The sequence below is a fragment of the Notolepis coatsorum genome (genome assembly GCF_963971535.1).
Source record: "Notolepis coatsorum genome assembly, chromosome: 17".
Taxonomy (NCBI): Eukaryota; Metazoa; Chordata; class Actinopteri; order Aulopiformes; family Paralepididae; genus Notolepis; species Notolepis coatsorum.
The window spans coordinates 32,984,034-33,011,242 of NC_140181.1; the positions used below are offsets into that span (position 1 = coordinate 32,984,034).

Genomic DNA, 27,209 nt, shown 5'->3' on the forward strand with positions numbered 1-27,209 from the left:
TCACAGAGCTGTATTTTGGCTGGAAAAGGCCAGATCCTGGTATTGGCGCTGTCTCGAGAATACAGTAATCCTTGTTGCAGACTTGGTGTCACATTGTTTACGCTCCGGGCGGACTTTTCTGTTAGCCTGAATGAAGCGAGGGTTTCACCAGATCGCATGGAATGGCGATCAAATAGCAGATGGCGATCAAATAACTGGAAAATTCTTTTTGGAATCCAACCGGCCACAGGTAAGAGCAATTTGAAGTAAATTGCAGCTTGATCGCGCAAGGATTTCATAGCCATCCCCCTGCTCAACCTATGTTGTGGTAATAACGAATGCCGTTATTGGTAATAATCAATAATCAGAAAAGACTTCCCCCGCCCCCCCCCCCCCCCTTTCATGCATTCATGATGGAACATAATACCAATCATATGCATTTGGATTTTTTTTTTATCCACTTTTTCTCCCATTTTCTATATTTTCTCCCATCCCAATTTCGTATCATCCAATTCAACCCTCCCCTGTCACGAACGCTGTTTCTTGCCTCCCACAAGCCGGCTGCAATGTGGACTAAGTCATACATAGCACAAGTCCCCTCCGGTACTTGAGGTAACAGCAGTCGCATCTTTTCACCTGCGCAGCTCGATCCCTCAGTGGCGAGGAGTAACGCGTGGGAGGCTCACGCTGCCCCCGACACTTCCTGATTCTACTGCGCAGGCGCACCAACCGACCTGTAGGAGTCGCTGTCCACAACGCCCGATCCCCACCCATCAGTTTCCCACCCCCTAATACGGCCAATGTGTATTAGTATGAACGACCAGCTAAACTGAAAGCAATGTGGAGCGCTGGGCTCGAACAGGCGAGCCCAGCGTCTCCGCATTCGTGGCGAGCGCCTTGCCCACTACGCCACGTAGCCGCCCATGCATTTGGATTTTTAACTCTAGCTTGTGTAGGGACAAAACGCCAATCGATTTAACGTTATTAGCTTAGCGCCTTATAAATAGCTTTGCAGCAATTATCCCAGATCATTCCGATATAACACTCATATTCACCACGGTATAAAACGGGAACGTATTGATGAAAAAAAAACGTTCTTTATGGCATATTGAACGGAAGGTTCATACTGTCAATTGACAATGACATTGGATCCATAGCTATAATATAAAATATAGATTTAGCTCTACAAACAACGTGACGCACAGTGAACGTTTGTAATGGAACGGTGGCCTTCCTAGAGTGGGGCCCATCTAATGGCTGGCCGGGAATGTGTTAACATGACATCACATTATGTGACCATGTTACACCATATGTCTGAATCTATGGTCCTTTTTAGAGGGAACTTCAATTATAAAAAAAAATATGATATGAAAGTACAGGTTCATTCCTTCAAAATAAACCATCACTTGTACAAATCAGGCGGATCCTTTTCAATCTATGTCTTATGAATTATGCTGATAACATGCTACTTATTCCAGAGCTACAGGCAGTCAAGAAACCGGAGTCATTTCTCTTGCTATGTATGACTACTTTACCCAGAAAGCAATGTAAGCCCCCCCCTCACTTAACACCTTCCAGTCTGAGAGCAGCCCTGCCTTTGTTAGTCTGATGACTTGTGACCCCGTCACCCACTTCTATCCCCAGGCCATCAGAATGCTCAATGACTATGTAGGGGTACCTACAAAAAACGTGATCGGGGCATCTCTAACTCTATGCAACACTAACCCAACCATCTACACTCATTGCACACACTGTATAAAGCACATTCTCAGGGGCTCATACAGAACCAAGCATTTCACTGTACATGTACTTTATACGTGACAAATAAAAGCCAACTTGAAACTTGTGAGATCTTATAACCATGCTCATGTTTCCAAAGACCAGCGATGGAGTGGGCGCTCGCTCGTGCGCACACAGAGAAAGGGAGAATGGTTTTAGAATATTTCAGCTAATGCAGTTAAATCAACTATCCAGTTTGTTTTGTGTATAGTGTAACGTTTGGCTACTCGAGAGACAGAGAGAGAGATAAGACTCATTTATGCATGGGGACTGATTCAGATACATTTTACAAGGCTTTGCTCCCCTTTATGTAATTCACTCACAGCTCGGGCTGTCGTTGTGGTAGAGACAGTCATAATCAGGTTTTTATGCAAATGAGTCTCCCGAACATCGACCTGAGTCGATCAGAGCTTCCTATGCTGAGATATGGTAACTTTTCCGCACCTACTCTTACCGGTGAATGCGTCATGCCTCCGCGGATTCCTGGAGGTATTATGCGGTGCGCGAAAGTTACCAAAGCGTAGGAAGCTCTGATCGACTCAGGGCTTGGTTTTCCGTGTTCGGGAGACTCATGTGCACAAAAACCTGATTATGATCATGTCTCTACCACAACGACAGCCCAAGCTGTGAGTGAATTACGCAAAGGGGAGCAAAGTCTTTTATATGCCTGATGCGCACTGTCGTTATGCTACGGAGATAAACTTTCAATTTTGTTTCTAAAGTTATTTAGTTTTCTCTGCATATTTTCACACCGCCAACAAGGTAGCCTACTGGGTCCATTGTCTCGGAATGGATTTGGTAACTGTCATTTCAGTGCGTCTGTCACCTGAGACTGAAAGTATTCAGCCCCTCCCTTACGACTCAACTGTAGTTCTTTAAATAGTGAGGTAAATTATACAGCCAGACAAGTTAACAATAATTAACACATTTACAAGTCGTATTAAGTTTTGCAAATAAGGAAACAGATAAGAGAACATTTCAAAGCACTCAAAAATGCCAATATCTCTATTTCGTCTCTATCTTCTCTGCCGGCACAATCCAACCTAGACCGTGCCGGGTCACATACGACGTCACAACATTACATTAGGAATGTGCCCACAAATCAAGTCACTAATTAATTGACAAAGGCAGAGGTGGTATCTCAGTTTTTCAACACCATTGTAGTCAGTCAATTGTTAACTTGATAAAATAGCCTAAATAAAAAGGTATACAAAAGAATCTTCAATCCAATATATTGTCACTTTAATACAAATATTCATAAAAACAGAAATATATTAATAAATATTAGTAAATGGCCTAAATAAAATAGGGCCAACTTTAAACCTACATCATGATGTAGTTTTTAGCGTCACACTTGCATAGCACTCGCCGTTCACAAGAAGCATGAAAGGTGTTTAATAATAGTAAAAATAAGTATTACCTGTAGCAGTAGTAGATGTGTTGGTGGTCCCAGTCTCATGGGTCTCACATGGGGGGTTGGAGCAGACCCTCTGAACGGTTCCCACAGTGCCTCCATTCTGTCCAGCCCCAGCCTGTGTAGATGTGTTGGTGGTCCCAGTCTCATGGGTCTCACATGGGGGGTTGGAGCAGACCCTCTGAACGGTTCCCACATTGCCTCCACTCTGTCCAGCCCCAGCCTGTGTAGATGTGTTGGTGGTCCCAGTCTCATGGGTCTCACATGGGGGGTTGGAGCAGACCCTCTGAACGGTTCCCACAGTGCCTCCACTCTGTCCGGCCCCAGCCTGTGTAGATGTGTTGGTGGTCCCAGTCTGATGAGTCTCACATGGGGGGTTGGAGCAGACCTGGAAAAACATGTTTGAGTATTCTGATGGAGAGTCCACTGTACACTGTGGCACCCCACTGCCTCCGCCAGCTTTCACACAATGCAGGCCACTGGGGAGGATAATTGAGGGGAAGTACCTCCCCAATTACCTGCTCACAGACTGGGGAAGCAGCAACAAGTGAGCTGCATGCAGTTGATGGTTACTGGGTAGAGTGGCCCAGGTGCACTGCATCACAGATTGTGTGGAGTGGTCTTAAGAGGCAACTTGGGGGTGCTGGAGAGCACATGCTGTCTCCACAGGAGAAGCAGCTCTCCTGGATGTCACACCAATCCCCTGGGTTGTGAATAAAACACTGAACATAGTCCACAAATGTATGATTTGAAAACTGAAGAATAATTACGTGTTTATACTATTGAAGACTGTGTGGATAACTGAAGAGGGATATATATTGCCCTAAATGTGTATATATAAGCCCAGAGAAGAGGAGCCATCCATAGCCTGGAGCTAACTAACGCTTACCCCTCTCCTCTCTCCATCCAGGCAAACAGAAGTCAAAAACCCCAGAAGGGAAACATTTGTTTGATTACTCCTCTCTTATTTCAATTGTTGGGCTGAAATTACCTCAATCTAGGCCAGGCTTATCACAACAACCTAAAATCCCATTACATCCAAACCACTGGGCCAACCATTAAAACATCTGACCAACCATTAAAACCCCTGGCCCAACCATTAAAACATCTGACCACACCATTAAAACCTCTGACCCAACCATTAAAACCCCTGGCCCAACCATTAAAACATCTGACCACACCATTAAAACCTCTGCCACAACCACTTTACCACTAGCCCTAACCCTAAACATGCCAGCAGCCCTAACGGTTCATTACCTGTTGCACCCCGTCAGCTACAGCGGTGGTAGTCTCCTGGGCCTTGCAGAGTGGGCTGGAGCATGTGGTTCTGGTATTGTGTGTCTCCTGGGCTTCGCAGGGTGGGCTGGAGCATGTGGTGCTGGCCTTGTGGGTCTCCTGGGCCTCGCAGGCCAGGCTGGAGCATGTGGTGCTGGTCTTCTGGGCCTCGCAGGATGGGCTAGAGCACGTGGTGCTGGTCTCATGGGTTTCCTGGGCCTCACACGCTGCATCCACCTTATCACCGTTAATGGTCCGTGGTGAACACTTTTCTCCTGATGCTGAGGAGCTCTGGACGGTTCCCGTCTGGTCAGAACCCATGTTGGAGCGGGCCGTGGTGGAGGTGTATGTGGTACCGGTACGCAGGCTCTCTGGTCGGCGCACGCCCGGTGCAGAACTAGAGGCCGCGGAGGAAGAGGCCGATTCGGTAGAGGGGGAAGAGGACTGAACAGGGGTTGATGTTTGGTTGGAGCCCATGTTACAGCGAGCGGTGGTGGCGGTATTGGTAGTGCCTGTGTCATGGGTTTCCGATGGAGGGTGGGTGCACACCTGGGGGAAACATATTCAATGTCATCATCAACTAGTACATTTGAAATGTTGTTACATCATTGTTACATTATATTTTTTTAAGTATTAAAATATTACATTTAAGATATAATCAAATAGCAGCTGGTTGCCTAGCTGTTCTGTGTACCTGGAGAGCTGGCTGGCTAGTTGTTCTGTGTACCTGGAGAGCTGGCTGGCTAGTTGTTCTGTGTACCTGGAGAGCTGGCTAGTTGTTCTGTGTACCTGGAGAGCTGGCTGGTTGTTCTGTGTACCTGGAGAGCTGGCTAGTTGTTCTGTGTACCTGGAGAGCTGGCTAGTTGTTCTGTGTACCTGGAGAGCTGGCTAGTTGTTCTGTGTACCTGGAGAGCTGGCTAGTTGTTCTGTGTACCTGGAGAGCTGGCTGGTTGTTCTGTGTACCTGGAGAGCTGGCTAGTTCTGTGTACCTGGAGAGCTGGCTAGTTGTTCTGTGTACCTGGAGAGCTGGCTGGTTGTTCTGTGTACCTGGAGAGCTGGCTAGTTGTTCTGTGTACCTGGAGAGCTGGCTAGTTGTTCTGTGTACCTGGAGAGCTGGCTAGTTGTTCTGTGTACCTGGAGAGCTGGCTAGCTGTTCTGTGTACCTGGAGAGCTGGCTGGCTAGTTGTTCTGTGTACCTGGAGAGCTGGCTGGTTGTTCTGTGTACCTGGAGAGCTGGCTGGCTAGTTGTTCTGTGTACCTGGAGAGCTGGCTGGCTAGTTGTTCTGTGTACCTGGAGAGCTGGCTGGCTAGTTGTTCTGTGTACCTGGAGAGCTGGCTGGCTAGCTGTTCTGTGTACCTGGAGAGCTGGCTAGCTACCCAGAACAAGTAATATTCAGTTAAGATTTTCAAAATGAGCACTATCTGGGATCAGTCATCGGGAGTCAGTCATCACATCACAGGACTGGACAGTACCAGCATTTGTCATCTCTGAAATCTATTCAACTGCAAGCACATGTTGCTCTGACCTAAAAGTAATTTCACTGGTTCTGTGGTTGCATCTGCAAAGCATGTGAGCAGAGACTCTTTAGTTTAGCTGGATCATAGCAGCAAATTCTTGAAAGTTGGCTGAGCTTCACAAAAAACATGGAATACAGCAAAGTGCAGAAGCACCTCCAATATGACAAAGCATTTGCTTCAACCCTCCGTGCAACGTTTTTCGACATGTTGCAGTCTCCTAGTCATATACAGTTAGCGGTAGCAACGTTAGCGCTACACTCGGCTAGCGCGTAGAGAAGTCTGGCTATGTGAGACGTCCGAGTTTAACAATATACTGACGGCTGACATTCAACTTTTATATTAGTGGTACCAAACAAACTATCCTAGATGCAAGTTCAGAGAGCACCCTACCATGTCCAAATCATCCCCAGACACCCCCCATTAACCTCTTAAGCCCTAGCCATATTTTTCAGAAAATTCGCCTAAAAGTACATACCCAAGTAAATGGAAGATTGCTCCACTTCTACAAGGTTCATTAGCATGTTCTTGGTATCTATGGATGTCCACCAAAAATATTAGATTTGGAATAGATTTGAACCGGATTCGATAAGCAGAACCAGAATCGATCAAATCCAAATAATACCCAACCTGACTGAAATAAATGATCGGTACAAACATATTTCTTTGTGTGGTCCTAGATAATTTCATTTAGGATCACATGTGCTCCTTGGGGAAAAAAGTCAGCCAGATATCCAGTCAATCATCAGAAGTCAGTCAGATATCCAAGTCAGTCAGTCAGATATCCAAGTCAGTCAGTCAGTCAGTCAGTCAGTCAGATATCCAAGTCAGTCAGTCAGATATCCAAGTCAGTCAGTCAGTCAGTCAGTCAGTCAGTCAGTCAGTCAGTCAGTCAGTCAGTCAGTCAGTCAGTCAGTCAGTCAGTCAGTCAGTCAGTCAGTCAGTCAAGTCAAGTCAGTCAGTCAGTCAGTCAGTCAGTCAAGTCAGTCAAGTCAGTCAGTCATCCTGTTAGTCAGTCAGTCAGTCAAGTCAGTCAGGCATGAGAAATCAGTCATCCTACCTGCAGTACTGTGGCTGTGCCAGCTGACGCCATTGTGGCAGTGTTGGTGGTGCCAGTCTCATGAGTCTCGCAGGGCGGGTTAGAACACACTCTTTGCACTGTGCCTCCCATGGCGGATGAGGCCACTGAGGCAGTGTTGGTGGTGCCAGTGTCATGGGTCTCGCAGGGCGGGTTAGAACACACTCTTTGCACTGTGCCTCCCATGGCGGATGAGGCCACTGTGGCAGTGTTGGTGGTGCCAGTGTCATGGGTCTCGCAGGGCGGGTTAGAACACACTCTTTGCACTGTGCCTCCCATGGCGGATGAGGCCACTGTGGCAGTGTTGGTGGTGCCAGTGTCATGGGTCTCGCAGGGCGGGTTAGAACACACCATCGTTACTGGAAAAAGAAGAATGGAGAATGGAATATGTCACTGGGACATGTGATGCTGTAAAAGTGCCCAGAAAGCATGTGAACATGTTACGCAGTACAACAGGGTTCCCACAGACATTGCAAAATGAAATTCAAGGACGTTTAAGTACTTTTCCAAGCACTATTTTTCCTTTTCAAGGATGTCACTCGAAGGATACAATTCACTTTTAAATGCTGTTTTAAGCATCTTCTTGGCCTGCTTGCCAGCTAGAGCATCACCCGATCGCATTGAATCGCCTTCGGGACGCCAGATTCATTATGCTGTTGGGGGTTATGGCGTGGGCCAAATGGACATACGATCTAGCAGATGGCAATCAAATAATTGGAATATTCTTTTTGGAGTCTCATCGGTCACAGGTAAGAGCAATTTAACATCAATTTCAGCTTGGTTGTCCATTGTTTTCATAGCCATCGCCCTGATCAGCGTATGCCATTGTACTAACGAATGCCGTTATTGACAATGAATTAATCAGAAACGACCCCCCCCCCCCTTCATGCATGCATGCATGATGGAACATAATATACCGATCATTAGGGATGGGTACCGAATTCTGTACTTTTAAAAGGTACCTACCGAAACACTACCGTGTATAGATTCACGTGAGATCCAACGGTGGCAATTGTCGGTAATGCAATTTTTTTTTATTTTTTATTTTTTTTAAGTCCGATGACGTCACGTTTTGTTTACAGCAGGGTTTCCGTTGTCCGGTAATTACCGGTTTTTGACCGGCAAAATCTGTTGAAGTCCGACATATTTAATCTCTCCGGTCATAATGTCCGGTGAAAATAATTCCCTCTAAGCACAATTTGAATTGTATTAAAATAGTTACATTTGTTTCATTGTTGCTTCACCAAGCAGGTCTAATAATGACAACGATGTGTGTTCTATTATGATATGTGTGTAGTGTTCTGATAACGACTATTGGTGAAGCGATGTCGAGATTCATTTGCGGGAGCTAGATTTGTGAGAAGCATGCAACTGCAGAGCTGATGCAGTTGTGCGCGCACAGTGCAATACTCCAATTCAGCCATTGGCAATTCAGCTGTTGGGTGGGGGGCGCTGCTGAGCGGTCCCCAGACCGGGATGAGAGCGCCGCTGGCTCTGCGGCTCTGCAGTTGCATACTACTGGTATGTTCTTCGTTGGGACTGGGAGGCAGAGATATAATAGTCATCACGCAACGTTTATATTTCACGATAATGTTGCCGTCTCTCTCTGCCAAATTTCTCAGTTATTCGCTTGATATAATTAATACAAATGTCCAATATAACGGATTCGTTAGCTCATAAAAATGTGATTATAACACACTGCTGTTTATTAATGTCGGGCCGACTGCCCACAGACACCTATTTGATTTAAAGTCAGCAGCAGCACAGTCATGCTTTTTCCCAATTTTTCGACCCTGCGGCTTATATAACGGTGCGGCTTATATGTGGACCAAACCCGAAAATATTGCTTTTTTTACTGCATTGAAATGTTATTTATCTGTTCCCTTATTTGCTAAAATTAATACAACTTGTAAATGAGTTAATTCTTGTTATTTGTCCGACAGTATTGTGACAATCCCCTCTGTGCACGAACCCTTACATATGGTAATTAAACATTAAAACACCTGCGGCTTATAGTCCAGTGCGGCTTATACATGTACACATCATTCAATTTACCTGCTGTGGCTTATAGTCAGGTGCGGCTTATAGTGCGAAAAGTACGGTAGTTTTAAGTTAAAATATTATAAATCTACATGCCTTGAGGATGTCATTCTTTATATAGCCTGCCTATCAATTGTTTTTAAGCTCAATAAATTTCTCCCATTTGACCGGCAGATTGAAATCTTGCCGGACACGGAGACCGGCACCAATATTTTCTAACGGAAACCCTGGTTTACAGCAAAACGAAACCGCACGTTAATGTCAACGGCACAATACATGTTTTCAAACTCTCTTTGGATGTTTGCATTTCATGGGGAGTATATGTCTCCGATATCTTGGTACAGTGGGCAGGTTGTTAGAAAGTGTAGCTCAGTTTCCACCTCTGCTCTTGAATACTATCTCCAAACTTCCACTCCTCTCGAAACTTTTTGTTATGTGCTCGCGCTGCCGCGGTGGGTTTTCGTTTTATCTGTCGGCTTACTCCTTCCATAGTTTCACACATTTGAAACCCATTTAACGTTATTAAGCCAACGTTAGCTAATCGTCGGACATAGCGTTAGCTCCCTAGGCTACCTACAGTGCAAGCGCAGTAAGGACAAGAGTAGCGGATGTGACGTCGGTTAAGGCTTGTCCTATTGTCCGGGACAAGTAAAAAAAATTGTCAGACAAGCATAATGCAATTTAACTTGTCCGACTGGACAAGTAAAAAAAAAAAAAAAAGAAAAAAAAAAAATATATATATATATATATATATATATATTCCCCAAACGAATAGTAACGTTATTCCATCTGATCAGAAAGTGCCTGTCTCACAGTGTCACACTGGAAACTCTCAATCTCTGTACGTCAATATTACTTGTCCTGGACAAACGGCGAGCGTCTTCGGAGTGCTCGCTTAGTTGACACTGACAGTGGCACGAGACCCGCGAAAATATCAGAATGTTTAGTAGAATGTTTAATAAAAGTTGGTTGTTTTGTTGTTACCCGTTGATCTAATGTGCCTATTGTTAATAGAAATTATTTCAAATAAAAATAAAATTATTTATTTGAATGGTGTTATTTATGGCAATAACAACTATACCGTAATAACAACTATAGGCATAGACCAGGGTTTAACCCCTGGTCGTCAAGAGAGAGGGGAGATGAGGAAGATGAGCTGGTGCTGATGGGGAGTGAAGATGAGCTGGAGGACTGCTCATAAAGTATATACCCCACACACACAAATGCACACACTGTGTTTAAGTTATTAAATCATAATAATTGTCCAAATCTCTTGTTGGTTTTATAATTTTTTTGATAGGCCTTTATTTTCACAAGTACATTTCGGACAAGTAAGTTTAGCTTTCGGACAAGTAAAATATCTGAGCCACTTGCCCTGAATTAGGCTGTTATGTAAGACCAAAACACACGCAGAGCGGGTCTTCTCCAAAGCGGGGGACACAGAGTGTGGAGCGAAAAGAACTGCTAGAATACTCAATGAGCAGCAGAGTAGTTCATTGCTGCTAGATTGTTTGTTTGTTTAATCAGTTGTAAAATACTTTAATTTATTTGTTATTTAAATATATAGATGTGTATTTGACAATTTATTTTATCAGCAGAATAGTTAATTGCTGCTAGAGTGGTTTGTTTACCCTTGTTTTATACTTCTTATTTTGTAAAATACAATACCTTTATTTATTTTGTATTTAAATATATAGATGTGTACCTTTTTAGTTAATTTGTAAAACATATTTTTTTAAATAAACATAAAATTTAAATAATAATAACTATTTGTATAGCACCTTCCATACAGGGGATTGCAGTTCAAAGTGCTTGTAAATAATAATAAAGTAATAATAATACATTATTTATCTATTAAATATTATGTTTGGATTTTTTTTTTTTACAACTGAGGTAGGTAGATTAAATTTGTAGAGACTAAAGTACCGAAAAAAGGTACTGTTGGGTACCGGTATCGATTCGCAGGTACCGGTTCAAATGTGAAAGGTACCAATCCCTACCGATCATATGCATTTACATTTTTAATTGTAGCGTGTATAGGGACGAAATGCCAATGGATTAAGTATAATATGCGTCGCGGCCTATTACTAGCCTCCCAGCAATTACCCTTAGACCACTCTAAAACTATACTTTTTTTTCAGAGCTTTTTTTGCCCCCCTTAACACTTTAACTGCCGAAGGTTAAATTCATGATATACCATCCCTTGCCAGCTCTATTTGTCTATGGAGAAGTTCCCCTTCTTTGCAGGGCTATAACTTTTTAAATTCTATTGCTAGATTGCCATTATTAGGGCCCATTCAATGTCCTATATGTATTGTTCAGGGTGTATGAACGTTAAACTTTTTCATTCACATATTCATAATAAAATATGATCTAAAGTATAAGTATGTTTTCATCTCTTTCTGCAGCTTTCTCCAGAACGTGATTTATAGCCCCAAATGCATTATATTGATGATCAAATACAGTTTGGTAGCGATCGGTGCCAGATGAAAAATTTCAAATGGACGTGCTTCTAGAAGTTTCTACGTATCATCTGATGATGACCGGATGGGCGGGGGATCGTTTATAATTCCGTGGGCAACGTTATACCATTCATCTAATGTGGGTCAAATGTTCATCATAGCAGTTAGTGTCGAACACGGTAATTGTTACAAAGGATCAGATTAAACCGAATATATATATTTATTTATTGATATATATTGCATAGTATTTGTATATCGTTTGATATCCCTTGTATATTCCTTGTACATATACACGGAATATCCCTTTAGCCTACTACAGACCATAATATTTCATTCTCCTATTGGACAGCGGTCCACCGGCGCCAGGGACCGGCCTCCGGAGTCAGGTTCAAAGTCACCGTCAAGACATGTCTGGACATGCCCGGCCTTGCCCAGGGATACGCGACAGAAATGAGATTGGCACTAGTTTGTTCACTGTGCATATAAATACGGCGCAGGTGAATACAGAAGTATGTTACCCAATAAGTTGAAGCCTCACCCACGATACAACGTGCGGTGAAGTATGGCCTGTTTGGCCCCAGAATAGAGCATTGAGACCGCGTGCGAATTAACAACTGAATTGTCAGAGTTTGGCGCTATACCGTCGAGTGCGACATATTTCTATTAAGTCAATAATAGTCTATTTGTGTATAGTGTATCGTGCGGCTAAAGTTCTACAGTGACCAGCATCTCCAACGCTTCCTCGTATTAGCTAGAGTTCTTATCCAGGCTGGGCTGACCACATGGCGCTTTCACCCGAGGAGACCTAGACGAGAACCGTATGGACATGTACACTGGATTAATCTACCCGACGACTACATAGCCTTTGCGGCTGGAATATATTTGCTTTGGTCCTGTGATTTATGGAGCGGATAATCGCCGACGCCTGCACGTGTTGGATTTACCCCGCGAGGAGTCAAGTCGAGTCGGCGCCTCAGAGAGCCTGAGGCCGACTAGCTTTCTTCACTGTGGAGCTACAGTCTACGGAGAACAGCTGTATTCGTCTGTGGATCAAGAGGCTATTGCACCGGCTCCTGTACCTGGAGTCTCCTTAGTCATCGTTGACCAGACTCTCTACTACCGACAGATCTTCTACCCCTGCTGGCTTACAACCAGGGGGACCCTTCCAGTATCTCCCGCTATATTACTAGTGTACCATAGATATAATTCCCTAAGATTCAGGTTGTATAATTACCTCCTGCGTAACCAGAGAATGGACATTCATTGTTGATTTGCCTACGCACATTCCTTTGCCTTACAAGTGCATTCAAAGTATAATATAAAGTATATTATGTACCTTTTGCTCCATTAAATACTTGATTATACCTTTGTGTGGAACCGATTTCATTGTGGGAAGTGTTCATCATATTCATATATCGTGTACTGTATGGCCAGTAATTAAAGTACATAAAGCGGTAGTGGTTTAATGATACCATACTTATCAATACAGTCAGGGAATTGTACCCCTCAGTTACAGTAATACTACACGCTAAAATTCACCCCAGTCTCCGCGGGCCGTTGGGCGATCAGCGTGGGGTAGACAGTTTTCCATTATGGGATGTCAAAATACCCGGTCCATTTCCAGGTTGTATAATAGTATATACGTCCAAATAACGTTGTTTATTGAGTTAGGGCGAGCGATCTATTATCGAGTGTTTCAAGATGGAGTCGCGGGAGCTATAGAGAGTGGCCGGAAGTAATATGGGTGATCACCACTTCATCCACATGACTTCCTGTTTGGCGCTTCTGCCGATCGGCCACCAGATGGCGCTCTTGAACCGCTAGAGGGTTGAGAGGAGGCCAGCACTGTGTCTCAGGGCTGCGGAGGAAAAATATGATTTCGATCACAGATTTTTGAAATATTGATATTAAAGACGAGTTAGGGCGTCCTCGGCAACTTTAGCATGGCTAGGAAAGACGCCTAAACACATTTTCGGCACTTAAAGTGTTAATTGATTTTCTGAGAAAGCCATGTGGGTTTTCTTTTTAGCGGCCGGCTTACTCCTTCCATATGGTTCCACATATTTATAACCCATTAACGTTATTAAGCTAACGTTAGCTAATCGGCGTAACGTTACAGTGCAAGCAGTGTAAACAAGGAGAGATTGACGCGCGAGGAGAGATTGAGGGCTGCAAAAAAGGCGAATGTCCTTTATTTTACATTACTATTTTGTTCAAATCTGCCCGCCATTGGCGCTTTGCGGGTGCTTATTTTGTTCCATGTATATATTATATATATAATTGGTAAACTGTCAGGGGCTTTTTTTGCCCCCCCCCTTAACTGATTTGAGGGTAAATTTTTTAGGGCATTTTGCCCCAAGCCCCCGTAAATTTCTAACCCTGGTCTGAGTTGTTCTGCCATTGAGTGCCATACGGCTCTTGTCCTTGGCCAGTTGTAATGTAGAGTACCTTATTCCTGGCATTTTACTCTTCCATATGAATCTGGAGATACTCTTATCTCAAATAAAATTATTTTAGGAAGAGATTTTTTTTTTTTTTGGGAAGAGCATTTATTACATTCTTGAGCTTAAGTCTAATGACAATGTTGACCATCTCTCAATGTCTCTTCAAATCTGAGGATGTACCTGATCGTAATTTGTTTTATAGAGATGAGTAGGTTGTTTTGTTCAAGTCACACCAAGATATTTTAGTTTTGGAATCCAATTTAAGTTGGTTAATAACTTAATTTCTTGAGATGGAGTGTAATTAAAGGTCAAGATCTGTGTTTTAGATACATTTCATTTGTATCCTGAGTGGTCATCATTATGTTTGAGGTGCATCAGCTGGGTAAAGTTTGTATTGGGGTTCTCTAGGTATATTATTATATCATCTGCAAATAAGTGCAAATAAGTGAGTTTTGTGGCCTTTTAATTCTGCACTATGTCTTATAGCCTGGGCTAAGAGCTCAATGCGAAGAGGATGGTAGAAAAAACAACATCCTTGACGGGTGCAACCTTTTCAGCTCTATTCTTTGTGTTAGACAACCATTGATTTATATTCTAGTTTTGATAGATGTTAGTCTTTGTTGAATCCAAATCGCTCTAATACTAAATATAGGAAGTTCCCATTTACACTATTGAAAGCCTTTTCGACATAAAAAACAACACTATTGTTTTCATTTGTATAGAGTTGATTATTTGCAAAGTACTCCTAATGTTATCTTGTGTTTGGCGTGCTACAATAAAAACGGTTTGATCTTCATCAAATAAATCAGTCATATCTCTTTGTTATAATAGATGTATATATGTTGTAATCTACATTAATCATTTATACAGGTCTAGAATTGCTACAGTATTCTGTATCTTTTCCCTTTTCGGGAATTACAGAAATGATTGCCTCTTTCCATGAGGGTGACAGCTGATATTATTTAAGAGTCCAGTTAAAAGATGATGTAAGAAGAGGAGTTAGTTCAGTGGTTCCCAAAAAAAATTCAGCCAGCCCCCCCCCCCCCCCCCCATTGGGTAGCAACAGTAGTAGTAGTTATTACCAGTAGTAGCACTGATATTACCTGTGTCTTCAGCAGCAGTAGTAGTTATTACATGTAGAAGTACTAATATTACCTGTGCCTTCAGCAGCGGTAGTAGTTATTACCAGTAGTAGTCCTAATATCACCTGTACCTTCAGCAGCAGTAGTAGTTATTACCAGTAGTAGTACTAATATTACCAGTGTCTTCAGCAGCAGCAGTAGTTATTACCAGTAGTAGTACTAATATTACCTGTGCCTTCAGCAGCAGTAGTAGTGGTAGCTCCAGGCTGGTCTGATGTGGGAGAGGCCATGATGGCTACTGGGAGGTCCTGAACCACGGGTTGAGCCTCCACACCGCTGGGGCTGGTGATCAGAGTAACCTGGGGGGAGTGGTTACATTGAATCTAGATCGATTGATGTCTAAAAAGTCAATTGCCTTCACAAAGTGATGTATTTGCACTAGAGTACCTATTCTGAACTTCTTAAATCCTAGACAAATAGCCCCCATATAAAAAACTACCTAAAACGAATACTGAAACTATAAATTATTATTATATATATATATTTTTTTTTATTAAATAGCAAATCCACTCCAGAAACTAAAACTAAACAGAATTAAAAACTAGGGCTGTCTTAAATATTTCGAAGCTTCGTTCGATGGGCATGGGATTCGAATATGAAAAAAAAATGCGATTAAATATATATAAAAAGAAATATATTTTTTTATTATTTTTTGTTGTTGTGCAAAATCAACTCTGCCTCTCTTTGTTAACTACAACAAGCAATGCTGTTTGTTATTTAACACATTGTGCGCCAAAAACGAGTATACTCGTTATTGCCCGCCATGCGTTGTGCGCCAGAAACGAGTTAACTCGTTTTTGGGATCAATATTTCATTTTTTCGCCATGGCATTCATAATTCATCCAGCCTCCCTCCGCTGCTGCAGCTGGACCCTGTTCTGATATTGCAACACCTCAATACGGCCGCCTGGTGGATGTCGGGCGAGTTACACTCCAAGCCAAACCGGAAGTGGCGCTCGGTGCATCTGGGAGAATCCTCCGGCAGTAATATCTTGTAGCGTGGATCTAGATACACACTTGAGTGCATTGGGATCGCTTTCGAAACGCAATAATCAATATGATTTCGGCATTTATTGCGTCATACAAACGGGAAATGGATCTAGCAGATCGACGTCAAATAATTGGAATATTTTTCCTCCACTCTCATCGGCGAACGGTAAGAGGAATCTAACGTTATTTTCAGCCCGATTGTTTATTCATTTCACAGCAATCCATCTGATCAACGTAATAATAATAATTTAGGACCTGCTCAGAGGCATCAACCCATAGTAAAAAAAGACGCTACTGACGATCAAGGAATTATAAACGACCCCCCCCCCCCCCCCTTTCCTTCATGCATGATGAAGCATAATGTATACCGATCATATACATTTGAATTTTTTAATATAGCGTGTATAGGAAAGAAACACCAATCGCTAATCTATCATATGAGTCAGGGCCTATAACTTCCTGGTCGTTGCGCGCATTTGCCCCCTACTGTCGGCCTAGGGAGGGTGAAGAGGGTGCCTCCTCCGATACAAGTGGAGTCAGCCAGCCGCTTATTTTCACCTGACAGCGAGGACTCTCACTGGGGGAATGTAACGCGTGGGAGGATCACACTATCTCCCCCAGATCCCTTCCCTGCTGAACAGGCGCCCCGACCGACCAGTAGGAGTCGCTGTTTACAACGACCAGGACACATACCCCACCGTCTTCCCACCCGCTAACACTGCCAATTGTGTTAGTAGGGACGACTGACAAAGCCGGAGGTACCGCTGACAGCTGGATTCGATCCCAGAGTCTCTGCGGTGGTAGGTGAGCGCTTAGTCCACTGCGCTACCCAGCCGCCCTAGCTTACCAGATTCTTTAGTGTGCATCACAAACCGGCCAGTTGTACATGAAGCAATATACAACAAATCGCAGTGTTTCTTTAACAAAAATTTACCACAACTTGATTATTATTAACTATTAATTATGTCCCTAACATAAAACGTTGTTACCATCTGCAATAGAAAATATATTACCGGTATATATATTTATTATTATTATCTAATAATATAATGTTTTCAGTCTGTTAACCTCATTCCAATAACTTTTATTGCAGTAAAATGAGATTGTCAAGCCAAAATAAATAATTTGATACGTGCGTCACTATATCGATATAATATTGGCACGAAAAATACTAAAAATATATTTCTGTATTGATTTCCCCCCCACCCCTACTATTAAGTGCTACTATAGTACCCGTGTAGTAATGTTACTAGGGTCTAGTATAATACCCGTGTAGTAATATTACTAGGGTCTAGTACAGTGGTCGGGAACCTATGGCTTGCGAGCCATATATGGCTCTTCTGGTGACAGCATATGGCTCCCAGAAATTTGAGTAAAAAAGAAAAAAGAAAAAAAAGGAAAATGTTTTTTTTTTTAATACTTGTGATATTTCTTAATAATACTGTGTCATTTTAAAGTAAACAGAAATTAGTTTTGAAGATACAGCTAATAGTATCTGTAGCTGAAGATATAGCGAGCAGAGCTGGCGAGGGAACACAAGTGGACAGAAATAAAAAAATCTTCAACCTGAAGACCAGCTGATTCTTAAAACTTGGAACGAGCTTCCTGTGACATACCACACAATGCAGCGTGAGTATTGCCGTATTGACCATGTTTGGCTCTACATATGCATGTGGGCAGTCATTCTCGCATATGAGGAACATTAAGACCAACCTACGCTCACGTTTAACTGATGGAAGCCTCAACGCCTGCATGAAGCTCAACCTCACCACGTATGAACGTATTACAAGGCCATCAGCAAAACCATGCAGCACCAGAAGTCGCATTAAAAGTAAGACATATTTAATTTATTATACGTTAAAAATACTATATGGCTCTCAATGAAATATATTTAGAAATATTTGGCTTTTGTGGCTCTCCCAGTCAAAAAGGTTCCTGACCCCTGGTCTAGTATAATACCTGTGTAGTAATGTTACTAGGGTCTAGTATAATACCGGATTACCGGTATAGTAATGTTAGGGCTGTCCCCGACTAAGGATTTGGTTAGTCGACTTTGATTGGCCGAAATTAGCCGATAGTAGAATATTAGTCGACTATAAAAAAAAATATATTGAAAAAAATAAAAGTATATATATTTTTTATATATATATAAAAAAAAGTATCATTCCATTTGGGCTGTGGGGGGTGCTTAATGTCTGAAGGAGTCGACTGAAGGCTTCTTGTCCTCAATTGGTCCACTGATTGATACATCTTGATATTTGTCTAGTCTAGTGTGTTCATTAGATGGGTTAAAATCCTCTTTCAGTGCCTCTGTGCCTGTTTTCTTAGGCAGTTAGCCTCTGGTATGCGTGCCATTAGCGTTAGCCACACTTCTAGGCCTCTTTTCTTTTGGAAAGAATGATAAAAAAATAATAATAAAAAAAAATGTATATATTTTTTTTTGTATTCGACTAAGAGGTAGGCAGTCGACTACCGCTCCTTTCGATCGATTAGTCGACTAATAGGGGTCAGCCCTACTAGGGTCTAGTATAATACCGGTGTAGTAATGTTTAGGGCTGACCTTCAAAGCTTTTTTTGGCAATCGAAGCTTCGGGGCCGAGCTTCGATTTTAATTCGAAGTTTCGAAAGAAAAAAAAAACGAAAACAAATTAACCCTTTCTCTGCCACGCTTATATCCATCCTTATACCGTCCTCTGCCAGCTCTATTTGTCTATGGAGATGTTCCCCTTCTTTGCAGGGCTATAACTTTTTTAATTGTATTGCTAAATTGACATTACTATGGCCCATTCAACGTCAAGTATCTATCGTTTAGGATGTAGCAACGCTCTACTTTTTCATTCACATATTCATACTAAAATACGGTCTAAAGTATAAATATGTTTTTATCGTTTTCTGCAGCATTCTGCAGAACGTGAGTTATAGCCCTAAATACATATATTAGATCATCAAATGTAGTTTGATACCGATTGACGTCAGATAAAAAATTTCAATTGTACAAGGTCCTACACGTCATGCCTCATCATCTGCTGGTGACCGGAGGGGGGGGGGGGGGTTATAAGTCCGTGGCCGACGTTAAATCATTTATTTAGTATGGGTGATATGTTGATCGGAGCAGTGTGTATGTTTAATAATAATCAAACACGCTGAAACTCACGGCAGCTTCCTCGTAGCGTTGGGCGATCAGCGTGGAGCAGAAAGTTAGCTATTATGGGATGTTGATATATGCGATCCATTTCCAGGTTGTATAATACTATATACGTCCAAATCATGTTTATCGAGTTATTGGCAACGGATCGCTATCCAGTGTATCAAGCTGGAGTCCCGCTAGCGATAGCGAGTGGCCGGACGAAATATGGGTGAGCACCACTTCCGGCGTGTCACTTCCGGTTTTGGCGATTCGCCGATCGGCCACCAGATGGCGGTCTTGAACCGTTGGAGAGTTGAGAGGAGATCAACAGCAAGTCTCAAGTCTCCGTGGGTGAAATATGATTGCCATGACAGATTTTTGAAATATTGATCTCAAAGACGCTGTACGACGTCATTGGCAGATTATGCATGGCGAGGAATGACGTCTAAAGTCGTACTTGGCGATTAAAGGGTTAATAAAAAATAAATAAAAATATATTTACTTTTTTTTATATATTTTTGTATCTTATGTTGTGGGACTTGTACAGCACTTTGGTAAACTTTGTTGTTTTTAAATGTGCTCTATAAATAAAGTGGATTGGATTAATTAATTAAGTAGCCCCTTTCGTGACTGTGACGCAGCCAACAAGGTTTCACTCGGCTGTGTGATTTAATTCAAGGTGGATCGCTGTTGTCGTTTGAACAACTTCAGATTTCATGGGAACTACCAATCCCCCAAATCAAGAATGTTTAAGATGAATGAAGTAAGATTTTCATTATTTAAAATATGGCCTGTGTAGACTAAACTATGCACAGAATTATGTCAGTCTACAAGGTCCGGATTCTACATGGTCCGGCAATGTAGACCTTGTAGACTCCACTACAGACCAATTATCAGTGAATGTTCATGCATTTTTAAGAAGGGCTACTTCCACAAAAAAACTAAGAACTCACCAAAACATCTCAGTAGCACCTTATCTAAATGTTCTATTTCATATATGGAGATTCATATTTATTTATGTATTGCATGCATTTCTACATTTTATTTCCTATTTTGTTTATTCATCCCAGTATCTTTCTTTCTTATGTGTGGAATTCTACAAGGCATGTAGGTGTATACGGATACTAACTAGAACTAGAAAATTTGATCACATCACACCAGTTTTGTCCGCCCTACAATGGCTTCCTATTCAAGCCCGATCTGACTTTAAAGTGCTACTCCTCACCTACAAAATTTTAAATGGGCTTGCACCGCTCTATCTATCCGATCTCATCTCCCGATACTTGCCCGCTCGTGCTCTGCGCTCAGAAAATGCTGGGTTTCTATCGATTCCTAGGGTTAAAAAGAAATCCGCCGGCCACAGAGCCTTTGTCTACCGCGCTCCCTACCTGTCGAACAAATTACCTGCCGTCATCAGGGGCGCCTGATCTGTCGAAGCTTTTAAATCCCTGCTTAAGACCCATCTTTTCTCTCTCTCCTTCAACCTACCCTGATCTCACCTGGTCGGGGACTGACCTTTAGATTAATCTGTCTAGTTTAGTTAGGACATTTATTTTCCCCCATGTCCGCTTTTTTGCAGCACCACAAAGATGGGAACTCTCTAACTCCTCCCCCCCCCCCTTTCACTACACACTTACCAACATGCTTACCAACTGTTAGTCTGCAACACTACTATCACCGACATCTAAGAAGGGAGATCCCCCCTTGAATGGCCCTTCTAAGGTTTCTCTCCTCCACACTGCCTTTTTCCCTATTGTTAGGTTTTAGTGAGTTTTTCCTTACCTTCGCGTGGGGTATGTCTGGGAGTGCTTGCATTCTTTCATTGCATTCTTTCATTTATTTGCATTTATTTTAAATTTGTTGGACCTTATGGTGTTCTTGTTCTGTTCTTGACTTATTGTTATGTTTTCGTCTTGACTTGTTTAAAGAAGACATGTACGGCCCATGGGGACATTAACGTGTGTTGTCGGGCCTTATAAATACATTTGATTTGATTTGATATGTGTTTGAGGATGATATCCTTCAAACAGGCAATAGTGATGATATAATTTGGGCAGAGCTGAGCTTGGTTACTTTCCTCCAGTGTATTTGTCCCCCGGCCCCACCCAATGGCCCCATGTACACACAAATCGAAGTAAAAAAATAAAAATAAAGATTTTTTTTTTTACTTCGATTTTTTTTTTTATGTTCGAAGCTTGTGCCATCGAACGAAGCTTCGAAGTATTTAAGACAGCCCTAGTAATGTTACTAGGGTCTAGTATAATACCGGTGTAGTAATGTTACTAGGGTCTAGTATAATACCTGTGTAGTAATGTTACTAGGGTCTAGTATAATACCTGTGTCGGGGCAGCAGTAGCCTGGGCAGTGGTGACCCGGCTCGCCAGCGTAGCAATGGTTGCTAGGGATACGTTGCCGCTAGCAACACTTCCTCCTGCCAGTGTGGAGGAAACTGCGCCCTTCACTGTAAAAAGAGAGAGGAGAGAGTGAGAATGTTGGTAACAGATCATTGTGATGTTGACTAGTACTGAACCCAGGCTTTATTTAAACATTGTGATGTCGACTAACATCACACAATGTTTATTACAGATTTATGACTGGAAAACCTCAACACACAATGCAGAGCTGCATCTCAAAATAATCTTAAGGTTCCAGCTGTCAGATCATGTCACCACTTCTATGTGGCATCTACTGTTGCCATCTCTCCCTAAAGACTGCCCTCAAATAAAAAAGATTAAATGGGTCTACGTGGGTCTCAAAGGGTTAAACCTCGTCTGGCATGATGTTGAATAGTACTGAACCCAGGCTCCATTTAAACATTATCTAGCACAGGGGTGGCCAACCAGTCAGAGATTAAGAGTCACAAAAATTACTGTGGTACCACAAAGAGCCACACCATATACCAGCGTTTCTCAACTTTTTTTTCAGTCACGGCACCCTTCATGTGTTTATAGGTCTCACCCTCTGGCCTCTGAAGTTGCTAATGTCTTTTTTATTTGGGCCTCACAGGGTTAAAAGTACCCTGTGAGACCCACGTTTGCAAAATTACTCATATCACGCAGAAACTACAAATGATCAATTTCACATGAGCAAGACAAGAGACAAGCAACTTACTGAAACTAATGAGTGGTGAAAGTGAGATCTGGACTGCAGTACACATGCACGGTCTGGTTTGAGAGTAGTGGTTGAGATGCGTAAAATATCGAGCAGGTGGGAGTCAGTCTGGAGTCTGGACCTCACGCGACTCTTGTTCAAGTTCATAACAGAAAATGTCTGCTCACAGATTATATGTAGAGCCGAACAAATTAAATTAGTCTTCAATAAACTCGCCTTCTGTAAAAGGTTTGCACTGTTTTGCCATTAACATCGCCACTTCATAGCTTGCTTTGGTGCAGTTTTCCTTTGCACGGCAACGCTCTGTTCGCAAATTAGGCACACACACACACGCTTCTGTATTTAGTGAAAAAACATTCTAATTTCTACCGCTCCTGGAAGCGGCGGCCCTCTTCATCAACTTTACTTTTTTTAGGGATGCACCGAAATTTCGGCCACCGAACGTTTTCCGGCGAAAATGGCAAAAAATTGCCTTTCGGCCGAAAGAGTTTTTTCACGGAAAATATATCACCGAAACAGAAACAACCTGTAACCTAACGCGTGTTGTTGTGATGATGTCGCGCTGTCGGGAGTCGCGCTGTTTCTATGTAAACTCTGCGCGCAACGCGTCCAATAAATGCGTCTTTAACATGCTTTTATATCCTTATTTACTATATGCCCGTCGCGGTTAATCACTGAGTGATCTAATATGCATATTAATCAGAGCGAGAGGGGGGGGGGGGGGGGGATTGTGTTTCTCACATTGACGCTGTCTGTCGCGCGTCTACTGTGCCAAAGTCAAGAGACCACATTCATCTGGGGACTAGAAAGGTGCGCTCAGTAGAGCACAGATGTCCGCGGCAGCCAGAGAAAAGATGGAATTAATGTACTGTAGTTCAGAAGTGCTGAATAAATGTTTTATGGACCCATAATAGTGATTATTTATTATTTAAGTTAAGTTTAGCCATAATCATATATTTTTCCATAATCATAATGTTCCACAACATTGGTAAAAAAAAATCTATTCTATGAATAATTTTCGGCTTTCGGCCAACTGTTTTCTATTTTCGGTATCGGCCAAGAATTTCCCATTCGGTGCATCCCTACTTTTTTTAGGTGCATTTGCCATGGCTATTATTGGAGGATACATGGCCTCGCTGATGAAATGAGTTGTAATCCAGTATTACATGCGCAGTTGTACGGTTGGCGCGCAGCATTCCTTGCCAGCATTCCGGACATACTAGTATGGGGGTCACGTGGAGACATCTATTGCTAGAGAAGGTGCTGCCACCCTGAGGTGAAGAAAGAAATTGCAACTTGAACTTTTATGAATAATTCATTCGGTTTGACGTGCTGGCGGGCCGTTCATAATACTATTTAGGTTTAGGAATGAAGTCATGGGCCGTATAAAATCCTCTTAGTACCACCAGCAGGGGGCCCAAATACCACTAGTGGTATGCATACCACAGGTTGAGAACCACTGGTCTAGCATGATGTTGACTAGTACTGAACCCAGGCTCTATTTAAACATTGTGATGTTGACTAGTACAGAACCCAGGCTCTATAAGCATCGGACGGCCCGACGGCGGGCCGTCACACTCGCGGGCACGGCGTGGCACTTTGCCCTGGTCTGTCGGCTCCGGGCAGTGTTTTCGCCGATCAACCAATACATTGTTGGAAAGTTGAATTTGCCACCTTTCGATCATCACCCCACTCAACCTATTGCGTGATTCCAGTCTCAAGTTACAAGACGAAACATCCAACGAGTGTCATTTGACAAGCCATTCGGACAAGTGACCACGTCCTGTTTGCCCCTGTCCTGAGCGGACCAATGACCCTCGACGGTGAAAATGATTGACCGCCTATGTAGCCAAGGAGCGTCTGCTCTGAAAGCGATCCCAGACACGCGCTGAGAGTGGGGGAAGGTGATACAAGAAGACGAAGAAGTCCATTGTTTTGACGAGAGCCTCTGAATGAATGGGAGCCGACGGCCATTTTGGATAATCATGCCGAATTTTTACCGTTACACACGTTACAAAAACCTTTGTAAAACATAAATCTTTTGTGGTCTTTTTATAACCCATGGACCTGTAAAGACTTCAGGCTATGGAACCGTTGTGTTTTCCAGCTCCTACCTCTCAGCTGGAACCCAAAAACCGGCATATGACAACAAGTAAACAGAAATGTAAGTACACAAAACGTTTACTTCTGTGTGTTCAAACCTCTAACTATTTCATTAGCACTCCAAGTGATTTTTCCTTATTGTGTAAGAAACTTCAGAATTTTACCTTTCATAAGAGACCAGACTCATGCATGTGCTTTAAGTACAATAAATCGCAAATTACTTTGGGTATGCAACCGTTCATTATTATTATTATTTTTAATGCTTTTATTTTCTTTTGCCCCATTTTTGACCGATGCATAAGTGGTTAAACCTTATCTAGCATGACAGAATCATTTGTCTTGGCTGGTCGTCAAGTGCCATCATTTCTGTGATCAAATTAGAGATCGCTTGAGCCCTTGGGTCATCTCTGTCAAACGTCTTTAATTTAGCAAACGCCTCGTCAATAGGTACAAGCCCCGCCGGTTCCTTTGCAGCTGGCTTTGGATTCGCAGAAGCTTAGCCTTTAGCTGCTCGCGCGTTGTCGTCGGATTTTAATACACCATCGTAGCGGTGGTGATGTTTCAGGTGACTTATTGGGTTGGGTGTGTTATAGCTTGTTGCCCCTTTCCCTACTCGTGGAACTTCTGCATTTGTTACAAATAGCAAGCAAACTGTTTTCCTCTGAAACTTTGAAAAAGTCGCACACTACCGACGCCATATTTGTTTACTATCTGTGCTGCTTCTGAAAGTTACGTAACTACATCACAGCCAGGCATGAGAAAGGGAGCGCTGGATTTGTGAAAAACTCCCTCTTCCTAAACCACACGCTATCAGTCGTACCACAGTACTGGCAAAACGGGAGGAGCCTACAGAAAAAACAAACGCCCTTCATCCCAATCCACCCACACCGGATTTCTTTTGACCAAAAAATGTATTATATATTATCGGAGCTATCAATAATGTTATCTGGTTTATCGGGATGACGTCATAATTGCTGATATAGGCCCGACAATTATCGACCCAATAATTATCGTGCATCCCTAGTTACAACCCTGTCCCATAATTTTCGAGATCGCCAAATGATTGACGGAGCTAAAGCCTCGGGAGTCGCAGGTGGTATTCGAAGAAATGTAAAGTCTGCCGTGTACTTTGGCGCAAGCCTCACATATCGGCATGTAACTGGAGAACCGCTGAATGGAATTTTGTCACCTGAAGCGGCAATCGACAGGCAACAGGTAGGGCTCTAATTCAATATATATATATTGTATTTTAAAAATGATTAAAACGTCCCAGTTTTTTGGCAGTTAAGAGGTTAAACATCGTCTGGTATGATGTTGACTAGTACTGAACCCAGGCTCTATTTAAACATTATCTAGCATGATGTTGACTAGTACTGAACCCAGGCTCAGTTTTTTTTTATCCACTTTTTCTCCCATTTTCTATATTTTTCTCCCATCCCAATTTCGTATAATCCAATCCAACCCTCCCCTGTCACGGACGCTGTTTCTTGCCTCCCACAAGCCGGCTGCAATGTGGACTAAGTCATACATAGCACAAGTCCCCTCCGGTACTTGAGGTAACAGCAGTCGCATCTTTTCACCTGCGCAGCTCGATCTCTCAGTGGCGAGGAGTAACGCGTGGGAGGCTCACGCTGCCCCCTTCCTGATTCTACTGCGCAGGCGCACCAACCGACCTGTAGGAGTCGCTGTCCACAACGCCCGATCCCCACCCATCAGTTTCCCACCCCCTAATATGGCCAATGTGTATTAGTACGGACGACCAGCTAAACTGAAAGCAAATGTGGAGCGCTGGGCTCGAACCGACGAGCCCAGCGTCTCCAGCATTTCGTGGCGAGCTCCTTGCCCACTACGCCACGTAGCCGCCCCAACCCAGGCTCCGTTTAAACATCATTTGGTATGATGTTAACTAGTATAGGCCACCATTTCACTGATACTTCTTTAGTATTGAGAAACTTCTCGCATCCTCCAATCCAATCCAATGGGGCAAGTGTTTTATCCTTTAAATACCATGACACATGTCCTTTTCCAAAACATGAAGCTCACAGTAAAATCAGATGTGTCTTCATATGTTCTACTGAGGAAATAGTTATAACTATACATCGTATCAAAGGTTATAATGAATTTCATTGGCCAGCTACACATGGAACTTAGACACAGTAGCGCAAGGCCTATGAACCTCTTTATAGTGTCTGATTTGATGTATGGAGAATGCTTACCTGTGGTTCCCCTGACAACCAGCGTGGTGACCGTGGGTTTGGCTGTAACGCTCCCAGGTGAGACCAGTCTGACTCCACCCATCGGTAGTGTCCTGAGGATTGTACCAGGCTGACCTGGAGCTCCTTTCAGAACCACCTAGATAGATATAGATAGATAGATGAATGATATATCTTTATTGAGTATCAGAATATGAAAATTATGTTTAACAACAATGCACATTAAAAAAAAAAAGTAATAAACACATTACAAAAATTAAATGTGTCGCTGGTCAGGTGTGTTTGATATTAGCGTGTTAGCTTACTGTGATCACTAGTCTGTGTGAGAGTGCTGTGTTATGTCTGTGGTATAACTGTGTGTGTGTGTGTTACCTGGGTGAGTCCTTGAGTCTTGGGGAGGGTGGTGAGAATCTTTCCTCCAGATCCTGCAGTCAGCATCTTGGTGGTCAGGATGGTGTAGGGCTTACTGGTGGCCAGACCTGAAGACACAACATACTGGTTACTCTACCATCTACTAGGGATGGGCATGAGTAGGCGA

At 42.8% G+C, this 27,209-nt stretch overlaps 1 protein-coding gene across 2 annotated transcripts in view; it reads right to left on the reverse strand.

Moving 5' to 3' along the window:
• Positions 1-27,209, reverse strand: part of hcfc1b (host cell factor C1b) — a 129,346-nt gene that overhangs the window by 18,416 nt on the left and 83,721 nt on the right. For both annotated transcript variants that reach the window (XM_084333989.1, XM_084333990.1), the window contains 7 exons: positions 27,044-27,150; positions 26,675-26,810; positions 21,581-21,705; positions 15,298-15,427; positions 7,023-7,399; positions 4,430-4,996; positions 3,179-3,560 (listed from right to left, as the gene is read on the reverse strand). In XM_084333989.1, coding sequence (XP_084190115.1) covers positions 3,179-3,560; positions 4,430-4,996; positions 7,023-7,399; positions 15,298-15,427; positions 21,581-21,705; positions 26,675-26,810; positions 27,044-27,150 — 1,824 coding nt within the window. The remainder of the gene's footprint in view (positions 1-3,178; positions 3,561-4,429; positions 4,997-7,022; positions 7,400-15,297; positions 15,428-21,580; positions 21,706-26,674; positions 26,811-27,043; positions 27,151-27,209) is intronic.